The 17634-nt window shown below is 38.5% G+C and overlaps 2 protein-coding genes and 1 pseudogene across 2 annotated transcripts in view; 2 read left to right on the top strand and 1 right to left on the bottom strand.

Annotated features, from left to right (window-relative positions):
• Positions 1-5896: 5896 nt before the first annotated feature.
• LOC126385812 (odorant receptor 131-2-like) lies at positions 5897-6755 on the top strand (annotated as a pseudogene).
• Positions 6756-10150: 3395 nt separating this feature from the next.
• Positions 10151-14834, bottom strand: LOC126388050 (protein PFC0760c-like). The gene is made up of 6 exons (XM_050040941.1): positions 14763-14834; positions 14468-14599; positions 12864-12995; positions 12629-12757; positions 10239-10527; positions 10151-10155 (listed from the first exon to the last, which is right to left on the bottom strand). Exons 1-6 carry the CDS (start codon positions 14832-14834, stop codon positions 10151-10153), a joined length of 759 nt encoding a protein of 252 aa, XP_049896898.1.
• A 1613-nt stretch (positions 14835-16447) lies between these two features.
• Positions 16448-17634, top strand: part of LOC126388049 (odorant receptor 131-2-like) — a 10910-nt gene continuing 9723 nt past the window's right edge. Inside the window, exons 1-2 of the mRNA XM_050040940.1 lie at positions 16448-16454; positions 16626-16762. Coding sequence (XP_049896897.1) covers positions 16448-16454; positions 16626-16762 — 144 coding nt within the window. The remainder of the gene's footprint in view (positions 16455-16625; positions 16763-17634) is intronic.

Below are 17634 nucleotides of genomic sequence, written 5' to 3'. Positions count from 1 at the left end.
TGATCACTGATAGTACTGTTTTGAAGCTGAGTGACCGACTTGTCATTTGGAGCTCCGCCTGGATCTTTTCATGGAAAAAACACTGTAGAATGGTCATACTTTGTGCAATCTTCTTCAAATTTGAAACAAATGTTGATTGATAGTGTGCCTACAGCCCCACAGTGTCATTTACCTGCTCAGATGAAGCAACAGACAGTTATTCATCCTGAAAAACATTTTTTATTTTATTTTTGGCAAAATCTTCAATTTTTTACTGACTTCAGAGGCCCATTACTCTGTCTCTGTATCACCTAGAGTGTTTCTCTGGCAAGACCTCATCCATGCATATAGTCAGGGTGGTTCAGAAGCTACAGTCATTTTAATTTTGCTATGTAATTTTAGGCGTTTTTGCTACAAAATGGGGGTGGAGTACAAGAGGTTAAAAAAAAATCCTTGCAAGCACAAAACCTTCACTCCAGAGAACAGAGGCATATGGTCAGTGTGATTGTACTTATTGTTAACTGAAAAGAGGTGCTGTAGTGTTAGTTCATAGGCTAGGTGTACTGCCAGGTACATGGGTAGGTTTCCAAGAAGGAAGTGGGTATACTCTCCTAGATATTCGGATAGGTCGGTATACTGTAAACAGCCAGAAAAAGAAATGTGTATGCCCCGTATACCTGTGTATATCCTAAACTACACCACTGACTTTAGCGATAAAATAAAATGATGTGTTGTTGCCTTTTCATCCTTACTGGTTAACAGTTAGCAGCTACAGACTGAGAAAAAATATTCCGTTCACTTTGCTGCCCAAAAGCTACTGACAGATACTGCCGACATTCAAAACTGAATGTTTTATTACATATTACTCAAAGCATACAACATGAATCAGTCAAAACACCTTAAATGTCAATATGACATTTTTTGTTAGCATTCTATTTGTTTTAACTGGCTCTTTTGCATGACATATGCTGTAGTGATGATTAGATTTTAAAGCGTTTAAAGATTTTTTTTTTATTTCAGCGAGCTTATGCAAACTAAGTAAATACATAATTATAAATGTTCTATTTCCTCCATTGGACTAAAAAAGTAGCAGAGTTCGGGTTTGTTCCAGCAGCTGTGGAAATCTAAAACAGATTTATGGTTTAAGCACATGTCCATATGGGATACATACGGTTCTAATGGTACTATATCAAAAGTGTTTGGTGGAGATGCAACACTTCTCAACAATTCTGTGTGTACTGTGGAAGCCTTCAGCTTTCTGGGATCCACAATCATTCATGATCTCAAGTGGGCATCTGGTGAACAGACATTGCATGTTGGGTGGAGAAAAAACCCCAAATGCAAATATATTCACATGTACTATTTAGTTATGCATTTGTTGTTGTTTATTGTTTGTTTTTGTCTCTTTGTTTAGCTTTGTTGTCCTTATTTTTAACAGTATGTCTGTTTCTATCTTCCTGAAAATTGTTTTTGGAAATGTGTGTAAGTGCATTGGGTCTAATTCTTGGTACTTGTACACATTCATGGCCAATAAAGCTGATTCTGATCCCTGACCTTGACTTAGAGGGCAGCGGATATGGATAAACTGTCAGAGTAACTCTCAGGGGGAGCTTCTGCCTACTGACCTTCCAACCAAACATCATAATGTTCTTTCAGATGATGATTTAACTATCTATACACCAGCTTTCTAACAGTGCAGATGAACATTTCCTTTAAACATACATGGCTTTCATGCTCATGATTAATGAGCATTAAAATAAAACAAGAACTACCAACAAAATCCCAAATATTTCTACACTCCTTGTAATTCTTCCAAATTAAAAAGTTACAACAACTCCGTCCGGTGTATTGAGAAATAACTTCAAAAAGATGACATCATTCATCAGTGTTTAGGCCTCCAACCTGCTTACTGTCAAGATGGGAAAAATGTATGTGGATAACTTGGTTCTACATGTGAACTCAACAGATATCTCTGCAAAAATGATGGATTTTACTTTTCTAAAAGTACAAACTGCAAGATTAATTGTGCTTCTGTGTTATAATAACATCAAAAGGTTGATGTGCTTTTAAGGTCTTATATACTATTTCAGATTATTCAGATAAGGATAAAGCCCTTAAAATGCTCCATCTTGATTTGAAGGGGCTCCCATATATGTCTCTTTGTCATATGCAAACTCATTTCAGACAAACAACACTGTTGGAGTGCAGTGATGTTTGTCAAAAGTTTTTTTTTGATGCATCCAATCATTGATTTGCTCATTTCAGTGACACAGATGTTTTACAGGTCCATAAATCAATACAATGGGAGAGGTAATCAGGAGTGTTTCTCAAACCCAAGAAAAATGCTAACAATGGACTTGTGTTCTTGGAGACAATATTTTTTCTAGTCCTTCTTGGAAGAATGAACTTGCAGATTTACAAGCACACAAAACACTTTTAACAGTCTGATTTGATGTGTTCTTGCTGGTATTGTATAATAACCCCAGCAAAGAGGCCACCTGAAGTGCTCCAAAAGAACAACAGGGCTTTATCCAGTGGTGGACTCTACTTCAGTAACATTTTACATGCAGAACTTTTACTTGTAGTATTTCTTCACTGTGGTATTACTACTTTTTTTAAAGTAAAAGATCTGAGTACTTCTTCCACCTCTGGCTTTATCACCCAAAACAACTGTTGTTGTGCAACAGCCTATCCTAAGCTCAGGTGATTACTCCACAACTGTGCACTAACAATGTAATGTGTCTATTTATAATAATAAAGCAATGACAGTCCCCTTTCATACTACTTTTAATGTTATTTTTTTTATTTTTTCCAAAGCACTTGTAACGTTCATGAGCCAAGAACTATCCACCTTATTTTTCACGGAAACACGGAGGCAAAACAGAACATAGCCAGCTTCCGTTTTATTGTGTGACACTTCCGGTCCAGCACTCTTGACCACTATGTAAATGGGAATCACCTTGTTGTTTACCTTGTTGAGTTTAGCTATACATATATATATATATATCACATTTTTCACGTCACTATATCACCGTTTAGACTAATCTGATGTTTGTAAAGTCTATAAACACAATTANGTCAATAAAAACAACCCGTCCTGTGTTAGGAGTGTATGTCGCTGACAGGAAGAAAGAAAGAAAAGAGAAAAAAAGATAGAAAAGCAGCGTACACCTCACATATTTATTTCTCACAGTTGCGCACACGTTTGGCTGGCATGCAGAAGCACCGTCTGTGTGTCTGTGTGCCGATGGTGCGAGCCGCAGCTTCAGCTGCTCAGGTAGAGAGGCTGTGTAGCCCGGTGTGTTTTTTCGCTGATTCGGTTCTGCAGGTTCTCTGCTGGTACACTGGAGATGGGGATCAAGCAGTTTGTCTCACTCGGGATAGATTGTGCTTTTTTAGTTCATAGTTTTTGATTGACGTGTGATTTATTCGCGTTCAGAGGGAATAACTTTCCGTTATAATGGAAACATTGGCACAGTTATCTATATAAAATACACAGACTAACTAACTAACTAACTGATTGCCTAACATAAACAACTGAAAATTGAAAAAAAATAGCTTGCACCGTTAGCTCTGGTAAGGGAAAGCATGAGGGAAAGCGGCTGACCGGAAGTCGCGCACAAAAAAACTAAAGTTGATCACTATTTACTTCCGTGTTTAAAAATAAGGTGGATACATCAAGAGCAAACGATGGGGGGGGAAATTATTTGTAGTTCATAGTTACTTTCAAGAAGAAAAGAGAGTCAAGTTAAATCTACTGTTAAGGTCAAAGATGGCCCGGGTAATGTTAGCAGCCTCTATTGGTATACTTCACTGAGAAGCAAAAGAGTGCCCCTGAGCTGAGGAGAGTCAAGATGAAGAAGGAAAAGCTGGAACAATGCATCTGTTCTGTGAGTCTGATGGGCCAACTGGCTAGCAAGCTAACTCTGTAGGCACTCATGGAGCTTTTTAACCCAGAAAACATTGGAGTACATTCTCAATTTGTCATCAATGTTCATAAAACTGCCAATGTTTGAAATCTGCACAGATGAATCTTAGAAGTAAATTGAGTGATGAAATGCCATATACTTTGTTGAGACTTTGTGGTTTAAAGTATTGGAATGGCTATTAGATATAATTGATGATTATCAAAAATATAAATATTTGTATTAAGTAATATTAAATCACCTTATGGGGCACCACATTCCACATCAGGAAAATGATACCAAAATAATTTACTCAGTCTCAGAAAATATACTAAACTATGAATTTGGAGCTTAAAATTAAAATAATAACTATAACCAAAATTGCAATATCAATAGTCAAGGTTAAAGGATTTTTGAGTGGTTGCAATATTAAATTGACAACATGTATGTTCCAAAAGCATTTATTCAAAAGAAAGCAAGCAATTGTAAAACACAAAAAGATGTAAGATGAAAATACAGTGTGTATGTGCACGTATGTGTTTGTGTGTGCGTGTGTGAAAAACTGAGGGTGTGAACACAGACAAAATGGCTGATGACTGAAATACCAAAACAATGATGGCTAATCAAAGATGGTCAATGAAAGAAAGGGAGGTTCTGCCTCACCACGTGATCAGTCAGGACAAAAGAGCAAAGGAAACTTTTGAAGTGGGGACTTTGAGTTCCCCCTCTATGTTTGAATGCCAAATTAAGTACATGTCTACAAGACCTGTGTCATATAAAGATGCCAAGTTAGCAAAAGGGGCGTTCAGTTGCATGCACCCTCAGCCTGTGTGAAGCATAAGTTTACTAACATCAACGTAGCTTTGACAAAGTTAACTACCCATTAACCGAGCTACAAAGAGATCGCAACAACAGACGTAACATAAAATCAATACATGTGTTGCACATTTACAGAAGTTAAAAGGTCTGTCTGTCTTTAGTCTGAAGAACAAAAGGGGCCTCAGTTACCATTTTGAGAGGGCTGAGGTTTGAGGGAATGTCAGTTTACACAAAGGAATATATCATCTGTGGAGTCCCGTGATCCCAGCTTGAATGCCAAAATAAATGCTGGGATATCCAAACATTTCTGTGAATTTTAACTGTTCTTGGAAAAATACTAAATAAGTATTGTGTATTGGGACAGTAGTTGGGAAGAAAAGGTGACGTTTCACACGAACAGACAAGAACGCAAAGAGAGAAAGACCCAATCACTCAGTTCGTAAACACACAGAGGCAGGAAGCTGAATATCTGAAGTGAAAGGGAAGGTGAGTATTTCAAAGTAAAAGAATATGAATAAATATCATGAAACAAAGAATAACATATCCTAAAGAGCAGGACGGAACACATTTCCATACCAGTTACATGGTTTTAATGACCATGTCATCATATTAAGGTAAAAGAAGTACTAACGACAAAATCCTAAATATTTCTTCATTCTTCATCATTCTGCCAAATTAAAAAAGATACTTTTGGCATGTTCACAAAGTAAAATACAATAACATTGACCACAGTATTGAGAAATTTCCTTTGAAAGGATTACATCACACTGTTTAGTATGAAAGACCTAGTTACAATGCTTTTGTGTGATCTGTCACGTGATGTGCTGTGGTGATGGAGTGCTTAAAAAGCATTTGCAGATCAACAAATACCTGGCAGACCAGTTCTGCTCACATGGAAGCAGGCCTAGCCTCCAACCTGCGAACTGTCAGCAATGAGAGAATCGATGTGAATAACTTTCTATTATGCACGTCAACTCAACAGACATCTCTGCAAAAATGATAGATTTTTACTTTTCTGACTGAACTGAACTGACTGAAACTGTGCAAGATGACTTGTGCTTCTCTGTTACACTTACATCAAAAGGTTGATGGGGTTAGATTGTAAATGCTGTTTCAAATTATGTGAATACTGGATAAAACCCTCAAGATGTCCCATCTTGATTTCAGGGGGCTCCCACATTTGTCTCTCTAATATGTCGTATGCAACTTCATCTCAGACAAACATCACTGCTGGTGTGCAGGAGCGGGCAATACTGGAAATCGTGTTATTTTCTGCGCCAATTACCATGCCATGCTGTGTGTTTCTCTTCGTTAACGGGGTCATGTTATTCACCTTGAGGAGTAAAACAATATTTCGTGAGACCTCTCGTTACATTCTTCTGTTTAACCTCCTTGTTGCAGACACTGTACAGATGGCACTGAGCCAGTTACTGTACCTACTGGCTGCTTGTAGAGTAAGACTAACATATCCTGTATGTGGTGTTCTTGCCATGCTTTCTAATCTTACAAATGAAATCTCTCCTCTCACACTGGTGGTGATGTCTCTGGAGAGATATGTAGCTGTGTGCTACCCACTGAGGCACTCTACCATCATCACCATCAGAAACACAGCAGTGGCTATCACTGTGGTTTGGATCTTCAGTTCACTAAATATTCTCACTCGAGTTCTGTTACTGTTAGAATTTCCTTTTGAAGACCTGGAGAGTCTGCAGATGAAAGATTTTTGTGCCGAAGAAAACATGTTTGTTGGCTTAACGTCTGATGATTATGACAAAGCGTACACTTATTTTCTGTTTGTATCAGCTAGTGTGGCAGTCATTTCTTCCTATATCTGTGTGATGATAGCAGCCAGGTCAGCCTCCACAGACAAAGCTTTAGCTCGCAAGGCCCGCAACACACTGCTGCTGCATCTGGTGCAGCTGGGCCTCAGTCTCTCTTCAACTATACACAACCCCTTGCTCAAAGCTATCTCAAATATCAATGACAGATTAAATATTTTGCGTATCCGGAGTATTCTTTATGTTTGTATTATCCTTTTTCCCAGATGTCTAAGCGCTCTCATCTATGGCATCAGAGACCAGGCCATCAGATCCATCCTCTTGTATCATCTATGTTGTCGGTTGAAACTATCGATCATCCCAGCCAAGGCTGAGGTCTCATCCTAGTCTACATTAAATCATTCAAGACTTATTCTTGATAAGGATGTTCATATTAATTTGAATCAAAGCTTAATTTCTTGAAATTTAAATCAGAAAAAAAAAAGCATTTCATGAAATTTTCAGTCTGATTTGGCTACACTTGCTGATGATATTGGTGCACTTAATGTTTGTGTTTTATATTATTAATTACAATATATATATATAAATATCAATGATTCAATATTGTGTAGCTTAGTCTTTCCACAGTATTTTGTATTCTTTCGGAATTCATTTTACTCTGCACATGCTACACTCAAGTTAAATGTCTTTTCTATTGTTGTCAAATGCAACAGAAAAGGGGGTTTTCAAACAGTATATACTTCAAACACTGTCCTCCTCCACACAGTTCTAACACTTTCTCAAAAAAAATGTTTTAAATAAATTTGAGTGAAGGTATTCGATAAACATGTTCATAGATTTACACTCTAGGTAAAGTTCTTTTAAGATGTTAATATTGTTTTTACACCAGATCTTAACAATTACTACATTTACACAGACTATTTGCCTTTGTTCCCTGGTGTAAACAAGTCTAATCAGATGTGTTACAATGTAAAGTATAAACTCATTCATTTATCAGTGGACTTAGGTTTACTCCAGCAGCACTACACCCCTGCTCTAAACAGTCAAACCTGCTCTTTTTTGCTCTAAAAATGTTGCACAGCTCCTTTCTGTGGATGCTCAATTAGGTGCAGGCATTGTAGGTGAAGAGAAAATGCAGCAACCCTTACGAAAAAGAAGTTTATTTAAGTGTGTTTCAAGTATACTTCTTTTAAACTAAAAATAAGGGAGTATACTTTCAGTTTACTTTTTATGTACTTATCAGAAATATACTTAACAAAGTTATAGTTAAGTATACTTGGCTTATACTGAAAATGATATAAAAAGTCTAAGTATACTTAGCCAATACTTATACTTAAACTTTTGATCCAGATATACTTAAGAAAAGTATAATAAAGTATTAAAATATTTGTGCCTTATGTTTAAGTACACTTGGCTTGTAATTGTGCTTATATTTTTTTATAGTAGCCTATCAAATACATTTTCACACATATTGGCTTCTTCGTGGTATACTGCAACATGTTTTAAATTTTATAATCTATTATATGTTGGGCATATGTTCCACTTTTAAGTTTGTGGTAACAGGTCAGCTTTGGGGTGAAAAGCTGAAGAGTGAACAGTGGTGTAACTGAGCCTGATCTCTTATGCATGGTGTTATTAACCCACACAGAGACAGATAAATATTTGTCAGATTTTTATTGGAGACCAAATCTGACCATTCTCATTTGACAGACTTTATACCAAAATACATGTGACTTTTTAAAATTCATCAAAAACAAGTACAATTGCCAAAGGAACAGTCTTCATCAAAAACAAGTACAATTGCCAAAGGAACAGTCTCCACATATATCTCAGTTATTACAACACTGGACTTGTGATAGGACTCATTACTGCTTTTAGTCCTGTTCATAGGGATTAGGCAAAGGTGTAATGTACAATCGATCAACCGTTTCAACAACAACACATTTCATTGTTATCATATCAGGCCAGATGGCACTAAAGTTTCCAGTCTTTTTAACCTCATGTATGAAAGTACTCTGTACATTTATCTGTGAATCTTTACATAAAGGCCTGCTAGATTTAGCAAGTACCTCAACCAACACACAGCAATGTTTGGTACATGCACAATATCCAGGGTTTTGATGTTCACACATTTGTTTAAAAATGACCAAGTCATTAATTAAACACAATTTACCATCTTTCAAGTATACAGCACTGTTGAACCTTTTCTTTAGTCGGTTATATTTTTGACTGTGATACAGAACTCCATCAACCAAAAAACGGCTGTAAGACCAGAAGCAGTTACTTAGATTTCCACACAACTTAGCAATGGCAAGCCGATGTAAAGCTGGGACATTTTCATTTAGTGTGTCACATTTTTCTGTTCTTCGCTTATTAAAATAAAGTTCTTCAACGAATGACTGAACCTTTGTATTTGTAGAGGTGATAGTATGCTTGGCCTTTTCTGGCAATTCTCTCCACAACAGAAATGTTCTTGCTATTTGTGAGGGAACATACTGTGGTCCATGAAAATACTTAAGTAGAGTGCCCATATTGGATTCAAATGCAAAGGTTGAAGTAGCCCATAAAGACCCCCAGTGTTTTACACTTTGTGGGACGTGTGTGAGCAAGTGTATGTTGAAAGTCATGTGGTCTTTCCCATAAAGTCTTTGAAATTCAATTACAAATTTTTTGAGAGTCAGTTCTGTCATCAAGATGCTGCTAGTCTTGATCTTATCCTGCAGTAATGTATATATGCTGAACACCAAAAGGAACAGATGATTCCAAAATCTGGCAGGGAGTATGCCTTTCAATACAGGCAGAGCATAGAAAAGGAGGAAGGCTCGCCACTCTGAAGCTTTCCAGAATTTCCTTTCACTCATTGACCTTGGTGTCCTAGTTACCTCAACAGGAGGTTTTATTTTTTCAAGTCGCAAATCAACCTCTTTCATCTGTTTACCAATGTACCAGGGGGCTTCACTGTTTGCTGTATCAAACCACAATGTGGACAGTTGCCGAGTGACTCCAAGGCACACGTTGTGTTGATATTCAGGAATGAAACCATTTATCATTTGGAGGTGACCAAGCTTCATTAAAGGAGATGGGCCTTTGACTCCAAAGACTGGCTCATCAACTGACGCTGACATTGCATGACTGAAATGATCTCTCTCATTTCGCAGGGCGGGTTCAGGTCTATCATATGGATAGGATTTTTAACAAAAATCACAACCATAAAAGCCATTGAACTGCTTTGTGTTATGAAGCAATAGCCGAGCCATCGAATCAGAGCTACAAATCTGCACAAACACTTTAGAAACATGACAGTTTCCCTGTATGTCTTGCCAATCAACACCTTCAGTCTCCAGTGACGACGCTTCTTTAACAAATGGTGTTAGTAATGTAAACATGGATGGTTTACTAGGTCCAAACCATAACGCTGACATCAAAATGTGGTTTTCCCTCACATCTGGTTGCAGTTCAATGACCTGACACTGAATTGGCCAAATGCTGCATTTTGAACTTTTGAAGACTGGTGCGCCATCACAATTCCAAATCAGCGTCAAGTCATCTTTCCCAAGAACTCCACTGTCACATAACTTTTGATACTCTTCACCAGACTGTATGTCAGAGAGAATCCCCAAAGTTTTAGTTTTGTCATTAAGACTGGCACTGTGCTCTTGCAGAAGCTGCTTAATCTGTGCACGCAGGGGCAACACAAGAAAATAGAAGCCTTTTTTCAGGTTTGCACTGGCATCAAATAGTGTGTTGCAAGAGTCACATTGAGAGGGACAGTCAGCTCTAATGCCAAAGTATTTTAAACAGCTTTCACAATAAAAGTGAACTTCAAATGTAGATGATCTTCCAAATTCTTTGTGGAACAAGTGATGTGAAGATGGGATCAGGCCTGGAAACATTATGTTAAACATTTCCAGCAAATGAGTAAGTGCTTCACCAGTTAAATTGTGCCACAACACATAGGACATCAGCATCAGTAAACTTTCTCCTTTTGAAAGTGGAGCACCGGGATACAAGGGCTTGTCACCAGTATCTGCTCTATCTTCACTGTCCTAGAAGAGAGAAAGAGAGAGAGAGACACAAAAATAATAAAATATAGATAAAATATTAGGCCAGTGTGACACCTACAAATGTATGGTCACAATTGTTAAGTTGAAATTGCTATTTTGTGTATTTTTCTGTGAAAAGAGGTCAGATTTTATGTGTTTTATTATGGGTTAAATCTTTATTTTGCAAAGTGCAATTCTGTAACTCAATAGCCACAAGAGGGAGTATCCACCAGAGTGAGCGCAAGGCTTCCGTTCCTCAGACAGAGAACAGCCTGCTTGACGAACACAACTAATGTCTCATGTCTCTGCTTTTCCTGTATCAAGCAGTTTAGTAATGTGTGTTAACTTCTCACAACTTATCCATAAGGATTTTTAAAGCCTTTCTGATATTGTTCGGACTGAGTTTGAAGTAGAAAACTGTGTGTTAGAAACTTTTAAGCAAATGTAAACTAGTTTGCTCCCATGAGTGAACGGCGATGTAAAATGGCGGCCTCGCTGTCAGTGTTTTCATTTAGTGGCAATGCTTTTGTAGCTCCTGGACATTTTCCTGTGATTTATGTGGTTTAAAACAATAGTTAAGTCAAGACCCGTCCTGCCTTGCGCTGAACACAGAGAAAACTGTGACACTGCACTTCGCAAACAAACGAAATCAAAGTGAACGTCCTAGCATCTATGTAGGGGGCCAAATGCTAAAAAATGTTGAGGGATTCCAATACCTGCGCGTCATCCTAGATTCCTCCCTGACTTTTAAAAAACATATCAAAAAGGTGTGTCATGTTTTGAAACTCAACATCGGAAACTTTTGTCACATCAGAAACTCGTTATCAACTGAAGCCGCTAAGTTATATCCGAATGCCATGATCCTGTCCCACATTTTGTACTGTATATCATCTTGGTCTCAGGCTAACAAGACTGCTTTAATTCCAGGTAGAACACTCTATAATCAAGCTCTGAAGATTCTGGATAAGAAACCTCGGCAGCACCATCATTGTAACATACTTGAGAAATACAAAATGTTAAGCTTTGACAATTTAATCATGTATTCGGATATTCGCTTAGTACACAAAATTACACATAATGCTGCTCCCCCACGTTTAAAAAACAGCCCTGCTCTGAGCTGTTGAGCAGAACCTTAAGGTCTGCATCCAGGGGTGACTGCAGTGTTCCAAAAAGAAGCTCTGCCAAAATGTGTTTCTATTGTGTATTATTGTTGTATTTGGGAAAAGTGTTCATATATATGCAGTGAAACAGGGAAAACCTGAACAAAAAAAGCTTAAAAACAGTGTTAAAGTTAATTGTAAAGTATTGTTAGCTGGTTAAAGCAGCAGTAAAACTGAGTTGTCATACACATTAAGATTTTACAGCAGTATTTGGTAACTTAATTAGTGCTAGACCTACATCCCAATTTTAAGCAGAAAAATTACAAGCAAAGGGTTATTTTCAAATCCATTTAGTTCATGCTCATTTTTGCACTAAATGCGCTACTTTCAAATTTTTAAGATAATCGACGAGATATATTATAGTAGCAATTAGAGTAGTAAATTAATAACTAGGGGTGTAATGTTGCCTGGCTTCAGCCCCTTAATCGCTAGCCACATCCATTTTAAAATTCTGATTTTGCTACAATTAAGGATCTGGCGATGTCTATCATCTAGTGCGATGTCGGAAATCCAATGAGGCTACTGTCCTTTGAATGCTGACATCATGTAAATACCATGCATTTTTGTATGTTTTTGTTTTTGTTTCCAGTTGTAAATAAAATTTGAAAGAAATATTCTGAATTTTGGGAGTTTGGAGGGCAAACTCAATTTCCTGTTTACAGGCATTGTCATTTTGAAATACTCTGACATCTAGGATGCCTTGCACTACTACCTGTTTCCTCAAATACAGCTCACACAACTATAAATCAATGCGTCATATAATGACAAGAAATATTTGCAAGGCAATATACCAGTCTCACAAGGTGATACACAATCTATGCACAGCCCATATCTATGTTAGCCAACCAGAAGGAAATAGCTACTAGCTCATTCCTCTATTCATTTTATGTATTGGGTTTCTCTAAATGAGCTATTCCGCTACCAATAAACCATTTACTTCGTACCATTGACAATTGAGATGTGTTTTCTCCACTAGCATTGCACTCCAAGTCTTCACTGTCCACATCGTTTTCATCTTCACTCCTGGCAGCATCAAGCATGTCTCCTTCGGAATCTGACAGGTCTTCCTCGTTCTACAGGTTAACAAGGAAAAAGATGACTTGACAGAATATCATTGAATCGAAAGTTTAGGCATTTATTTGACTAGAGATAAAACTTGTGTGATTAGTGTGTATTTACCGCTTGAATGTCTGGACCCAACAGGGTAGTTGTGGGCGAATTTTCATTTTCTTCTTCATCGTCTTTGTCTTCACAGCTGGAAGCATTACTAATGTCATCTTCTGTGTTTTGTTGGTCAGCTTCATTGACATTCTACAGGTTAACAATGGAAAGAGAATTAATTATTGAATGAAGGACATTGAATTCATGCAGGCCTTCTGCTGTTTTTGTCCCAATGGCTTGGTGCATGTTGGGAGAAGACAAGTAGTGGGAGACTTATTTTGTCATTTGGCCTGAGGGTGGCACTGGAGGAAAGGTCACGGGTTCACCACAATCTAGCAAAACCTTTTTTAGGGAGTAAAAATGCAATCATCAAGAATCACACCAATCCACAAACTACATGTAATATCTAGTGTGCAAAGTTGACATTTTGGCGATAGAGTGGCCCTGGATGAAAGGTCACAGGCTCAACACAATTGACAGGGTTCATCCTCTGAAGATTATGGATGTGCTTACCAAATGTATTGACAACTGTTCCAGTGCAGCTTGGCTTCACCAGACAAATTCACAAATGTAAATTAGTCTGGGACTGCACAGTTCATACAGAATTCTCAAGGAGCGTTTACCAACAGCCGCAGTTCAAACTGCTTATGGACGCAATTGGATACACCTACAACCAATCAGAACAACGAAACCTGTGACGGCGCGCAGGACCCCATCAGAGGGGCCTGTGGGTAGATTAAATTTGTATCAAATCCTGCCGGAAGTACCGCAAACACATTTTTCTTATCTACAAAAGCTTTAAGTGCAGTTCTTCTTCTTTTAGTGACAATATACTGTCCAGTTTGTTTAATTCCTAACTGGAAGAGATGCAAATGAGCGAGCCAGCAAGTATCAGAAACTGTGTAGTTTCATAGATTTTCATGCAGTTCTAAAAGTTTCAAGATTAAACTGAGCTTTCCTCCCGCTGTTAAACAGCTCTGAATGAGAGCAGACTGAGTGTTATTACTGCATACACTTGGTTTCCACCTCTCCGCCCTCTCCCCTCCACAGCTGCCTGGTGTTCAGCGGCTGTTTGGCATGGCGTGGAGTAGGTCATGTCTCTGCTCCGGCAGGTGTTATGTGCGCGCTCCCGCAACCTGGATGCAATTCTCGGCAGGGGGTCAAAACTCAGCATAACACTTGTACTCATTGTGACATCGCTTATATGACATATATCTGGACATTTTTTTGAGTTTTCTCGCTCGCTGTACAATGTAGTACAACTATCTGATATCCGCTTGCTCGTTCGCATTGCTTCCAGCCATCTTGAATGTTTACAAAACTGCCTCAGCAACGCTCCTCTGACGTCAACATATCAAACCCATCCCTATGTGGACCCCACGTTACCCTAAACCTTTAAGATTGGCCAGGTTGGCTCTGGTTAGCTCGCAACCGTGACTGAAATGTTCTGAATGGCCCAAAGTCCAGACCGTCCTATCAGTTCAAATTAAACATGAGCACTGGCAGACAGTCTGGTTACCAGGCTAGGCGCAGTATGTTTCAAAATTTGTGGCCTTGGAGCAATAACTTTGATGGAAAGACATAATACCAGTGGAGCTAAAAACATGTAATTATGGATTTACCTCTTGAATGTCAGTACCCAACAAGCTAGTTGTGGGCGAATTTTTATTCTCCTCTTCATCGTCTTCGTCTTCACAGTTAGAAGCATCACTCTTGTCATCTTCTGTGCTTAAGTGGTCAGCTTCACTGTTGTTCTACAGGTTAATGAGGGGAAAAACATGTAAAGGATGAAACGTCAATTCATATTTTTAAAAATGCAGGCTTTTCTTGTACTACAAGTAATATATGTTATAGCTGGTGGATGTTGGGATTATATTCTTAATCACTAAATGGTCATGAGCATCCTTCATAACTGACCACATTCTGCAAACTGCCATGACCATCTTCATTATGTTCATTTAACTTGCCAGCTTCTTTGCATTGCTGCATTTTAAGAAAAAAAAAGAAAGACAGTGACATATCAATTCATAATAAATAATTAAGAAAGACACAGTGACATAGCAGTTCATAATAAATAACGTTAATTAAGAAATACACAGTGACATAGCAGTTCATAATAAATAATTGAGAAAGACACAGTGACATAGCAGTTCATAAGAACTAATTTCTCCTGAAGCATATCATCTGATATACTACGATTAACATTACAGCTGAGGTAACATGCAACAAAACCAATGATCTGCGCCAACAGGACTGTAACGTTATGTCACATAAGTTAATCAGCGGCACTTACTTTTTCCCATCTGGACTTAGTTCTCCTTGGAATTCTTCCAGTGTCGCCCTCCAAATATCTCTTGTAAGGTCCTGAACGTTTAGCCATTCTGTCTTGATTATTTCTGTAAGTCCCAACGGGTATCAACGATTATTTAGACCAAAACGAGAGGAAACAATAGCCATGATTCCCCGCTTCTGACCCGGCTTTGAGCTCCCGTATCCCAGCATCCATTGCAGGATGCGCAATGCGCACTACTAGTCTCGCGATAGTAAACAGCAAGTTCATTGCGCTGCACACATCTCGCGATAGAAGGTTATGGGCACCTTTCGCGCTCATTCTCAGCAGTTACAGTGGACGTCAACGGAGGGATACCATGGAGCAGCCCTTAGGAGTTAAAAATCGGTTATCCATCGAGATGGCTTATGCTATATATTTTTTTAAGGACAAAAGTGTTGAAGTGGGGAAAATCGACTGGATGTACACTGGGGACCAAAAAAAACGTGTTCAAAAAGCATTACACAGTGCCCCAAGTTAATTTGAGATTAGTGTTAGCATAACGTATCAGCCTGTTTATCAAGGTTGTGGTGATGACTGGACTTTGCTAGTTTGTGCTATCATAGTTTGTGCTCATATATGCAGGGCTGCCAACGTTTGACTTCAGCTTGGAGTGAGATTTGTTCCGGGAAGGCCTTATGAACCAACTCCCAAAAAAACATGTAATTTAAAACAAATTTCCTGCATTTCTACACCACCTAACCTCTTGGATTAAGACAAGAAAGAGCGCACATGTGTAACGTTAATGTTAACCAAAAATGTAAAATTATATTACTAGATTTCAGCATTGAGGTAGTTACATACATAATCCAGACTAAAATCCATGGCCCCGAGTGTCTGTCGCTAGTGCGCATCTTAACGTGTCGGGGAGTGAGGTTTTACGCACAGCACTGTACCTGCTGGCTACCGCTACACATAGGCATGCCAACCTAAAAACCTATTATTGGGAATCGTGAGAAAGCGACAGAGACATAGAGCATTCCCGTAACCATAGTAACTCACTCGCTCCTGCCCGTGTGCGCACGGCATGAGAGGAGAGGAAGAGACGCTGACTGAGATTACTCGGAGCAGCATGCATGGGGATAAATTACAATATAATAGATATCTGTATATTTCTTGCTTTCCCCCTGATGACCTGAATAACACGGCGCTGCTGCTGCATTTTGCTGCTCTGTCTTGTCTGTCCGTGCGCTGTCAGTATCCTCTTTTCACGTCAGTATCCTCTTTTCACGCCACGACTTTAATGAAAATGAAGAAAATAAAGAAAATGGACATGTGGCGTGAGAGCGTGTATAAAGTGTCAGTTGCGTGAGTCTCACGGTCAATGCATGAGAGTTGGCAGCTCTGTATTATATGAGATGTTTGAATGGAAGCATACATTGTGTAACTTTTCCAAACTAACTTTTTATGCACTTTTTGTTTGCTCATTGTGCCAAAACTGTTTCACATAGACAACTACAGTGACCTCTGCAAAAAGAGGGAAGAATTTATAAAAGGTGAAGACATCTGGAAAAAAACTGCTAAGAGAAAGATAACGCCCAACAGCAAGTGGGTGGAGAATGTGGAAGAAGAGAAGCCAACAAAACAGGTAAATAAATAGATAAACAGTAGACAGTACAGTGGAGAAGCTCTTGATTCTTGCAGAGAAAAGCATATAATGCAATACAGAAATGACATGTTTACTTTTTTCTTACACATCATTCATGTCATAGTGAGAAGTAAAACCTTCCCTTTATTCTTCTGACCTCACTTTATGTCTTCATCAAAAAACAATAGGGAATGGCAGGGTTCCCACGGTCATGGAAAACCTGGGAAAGTAATGGAATTTTAAAAAGTAATTTTCCAGGCCTGGAAAAGTCTTTAAATTAAGTAAAATCTTCAAAGGTTTTGGAAAAGTCATGGAATTTTGTCGTCTGTGATTTAATTAACTAGTAATTAATTAATTTCACAGTAATCATCCTAACCCTCCTCTAGGACCCCTAAAGCTTCATCTAAGACCCCTTAAATTTCAACTAGGACCGCTAAAACTTTCTCCAGGACCCCTAAAACTTTTCCAGGACCTCTAAAACTTCTTCTAGGACTCCTCAAACCTTCACTGGGTCAGATAAAAACCTTCTCCAGGATCCCTTAGAATTCATCTATCAACTATATGGCCCAAAAAAAATTTTTTTTACCAAGCCTTTGTATGTAAAATGGATAGCAAGATACAATATCCAGGTAGCAGTGAGGACACCATGACCACAGATTACACAATTGACAAATGCAAAATCTTGACTTTGTTACTTTGGTTTATTTTGTTAAATTATGTTGCTAGGTAAGAAATATCTGGGACCAGTGACGTCCCGGTTGTTCAGCTGGTAAAACGCATAACATGTTACCACATGTTTCTGACCTCAGGCCCTTTACTGCATGTCATTCCCGCTCTCTCCCCCTTTTCCTGTCTATCTTGACTGTCTCTAT

This window comes from Epinephelus moara, chromosome 3, assembly GCF_006386435.1.
Source record: "Epinephelus moara isolate mb chromosome 3, YSFRI_EMoa_1.0, whole genome shotgun sequence".
NCBI lineage: Eukaryota > Metazoa > Chordata > Actinopteri > Perciformes > Serranidae > Epinephelus > Epinephelus moara.
This window is presented reverse-complemented; position numbering and strand designations above follow the sequence as displayed.

Bases quoted from the DNA above. Each gene is read 5' to 3' on its own strand.
- LOC126388050 (XM_050040941.1), bottom strand. From the start codon at position 14,834: ATGCAGCAATGCAAAGAAGCTGGCAAGTTAAATGAACATAATGAAGAT. The intron at 12,758-12,863 runs GTAAATACACAC...GTTAACCTGTAG, and splicing joins TGGGTCCAGACATTCAAGCG to AACGAGGAAGACCTGTCAGA. The intron at 10,528-12,628 runs GTACGAAGTAAA...TCTCTCTTCTAG, and splicing joins ACACATCTCAATTGTCAATG to GACAGTGAAGATAGAGCAGA.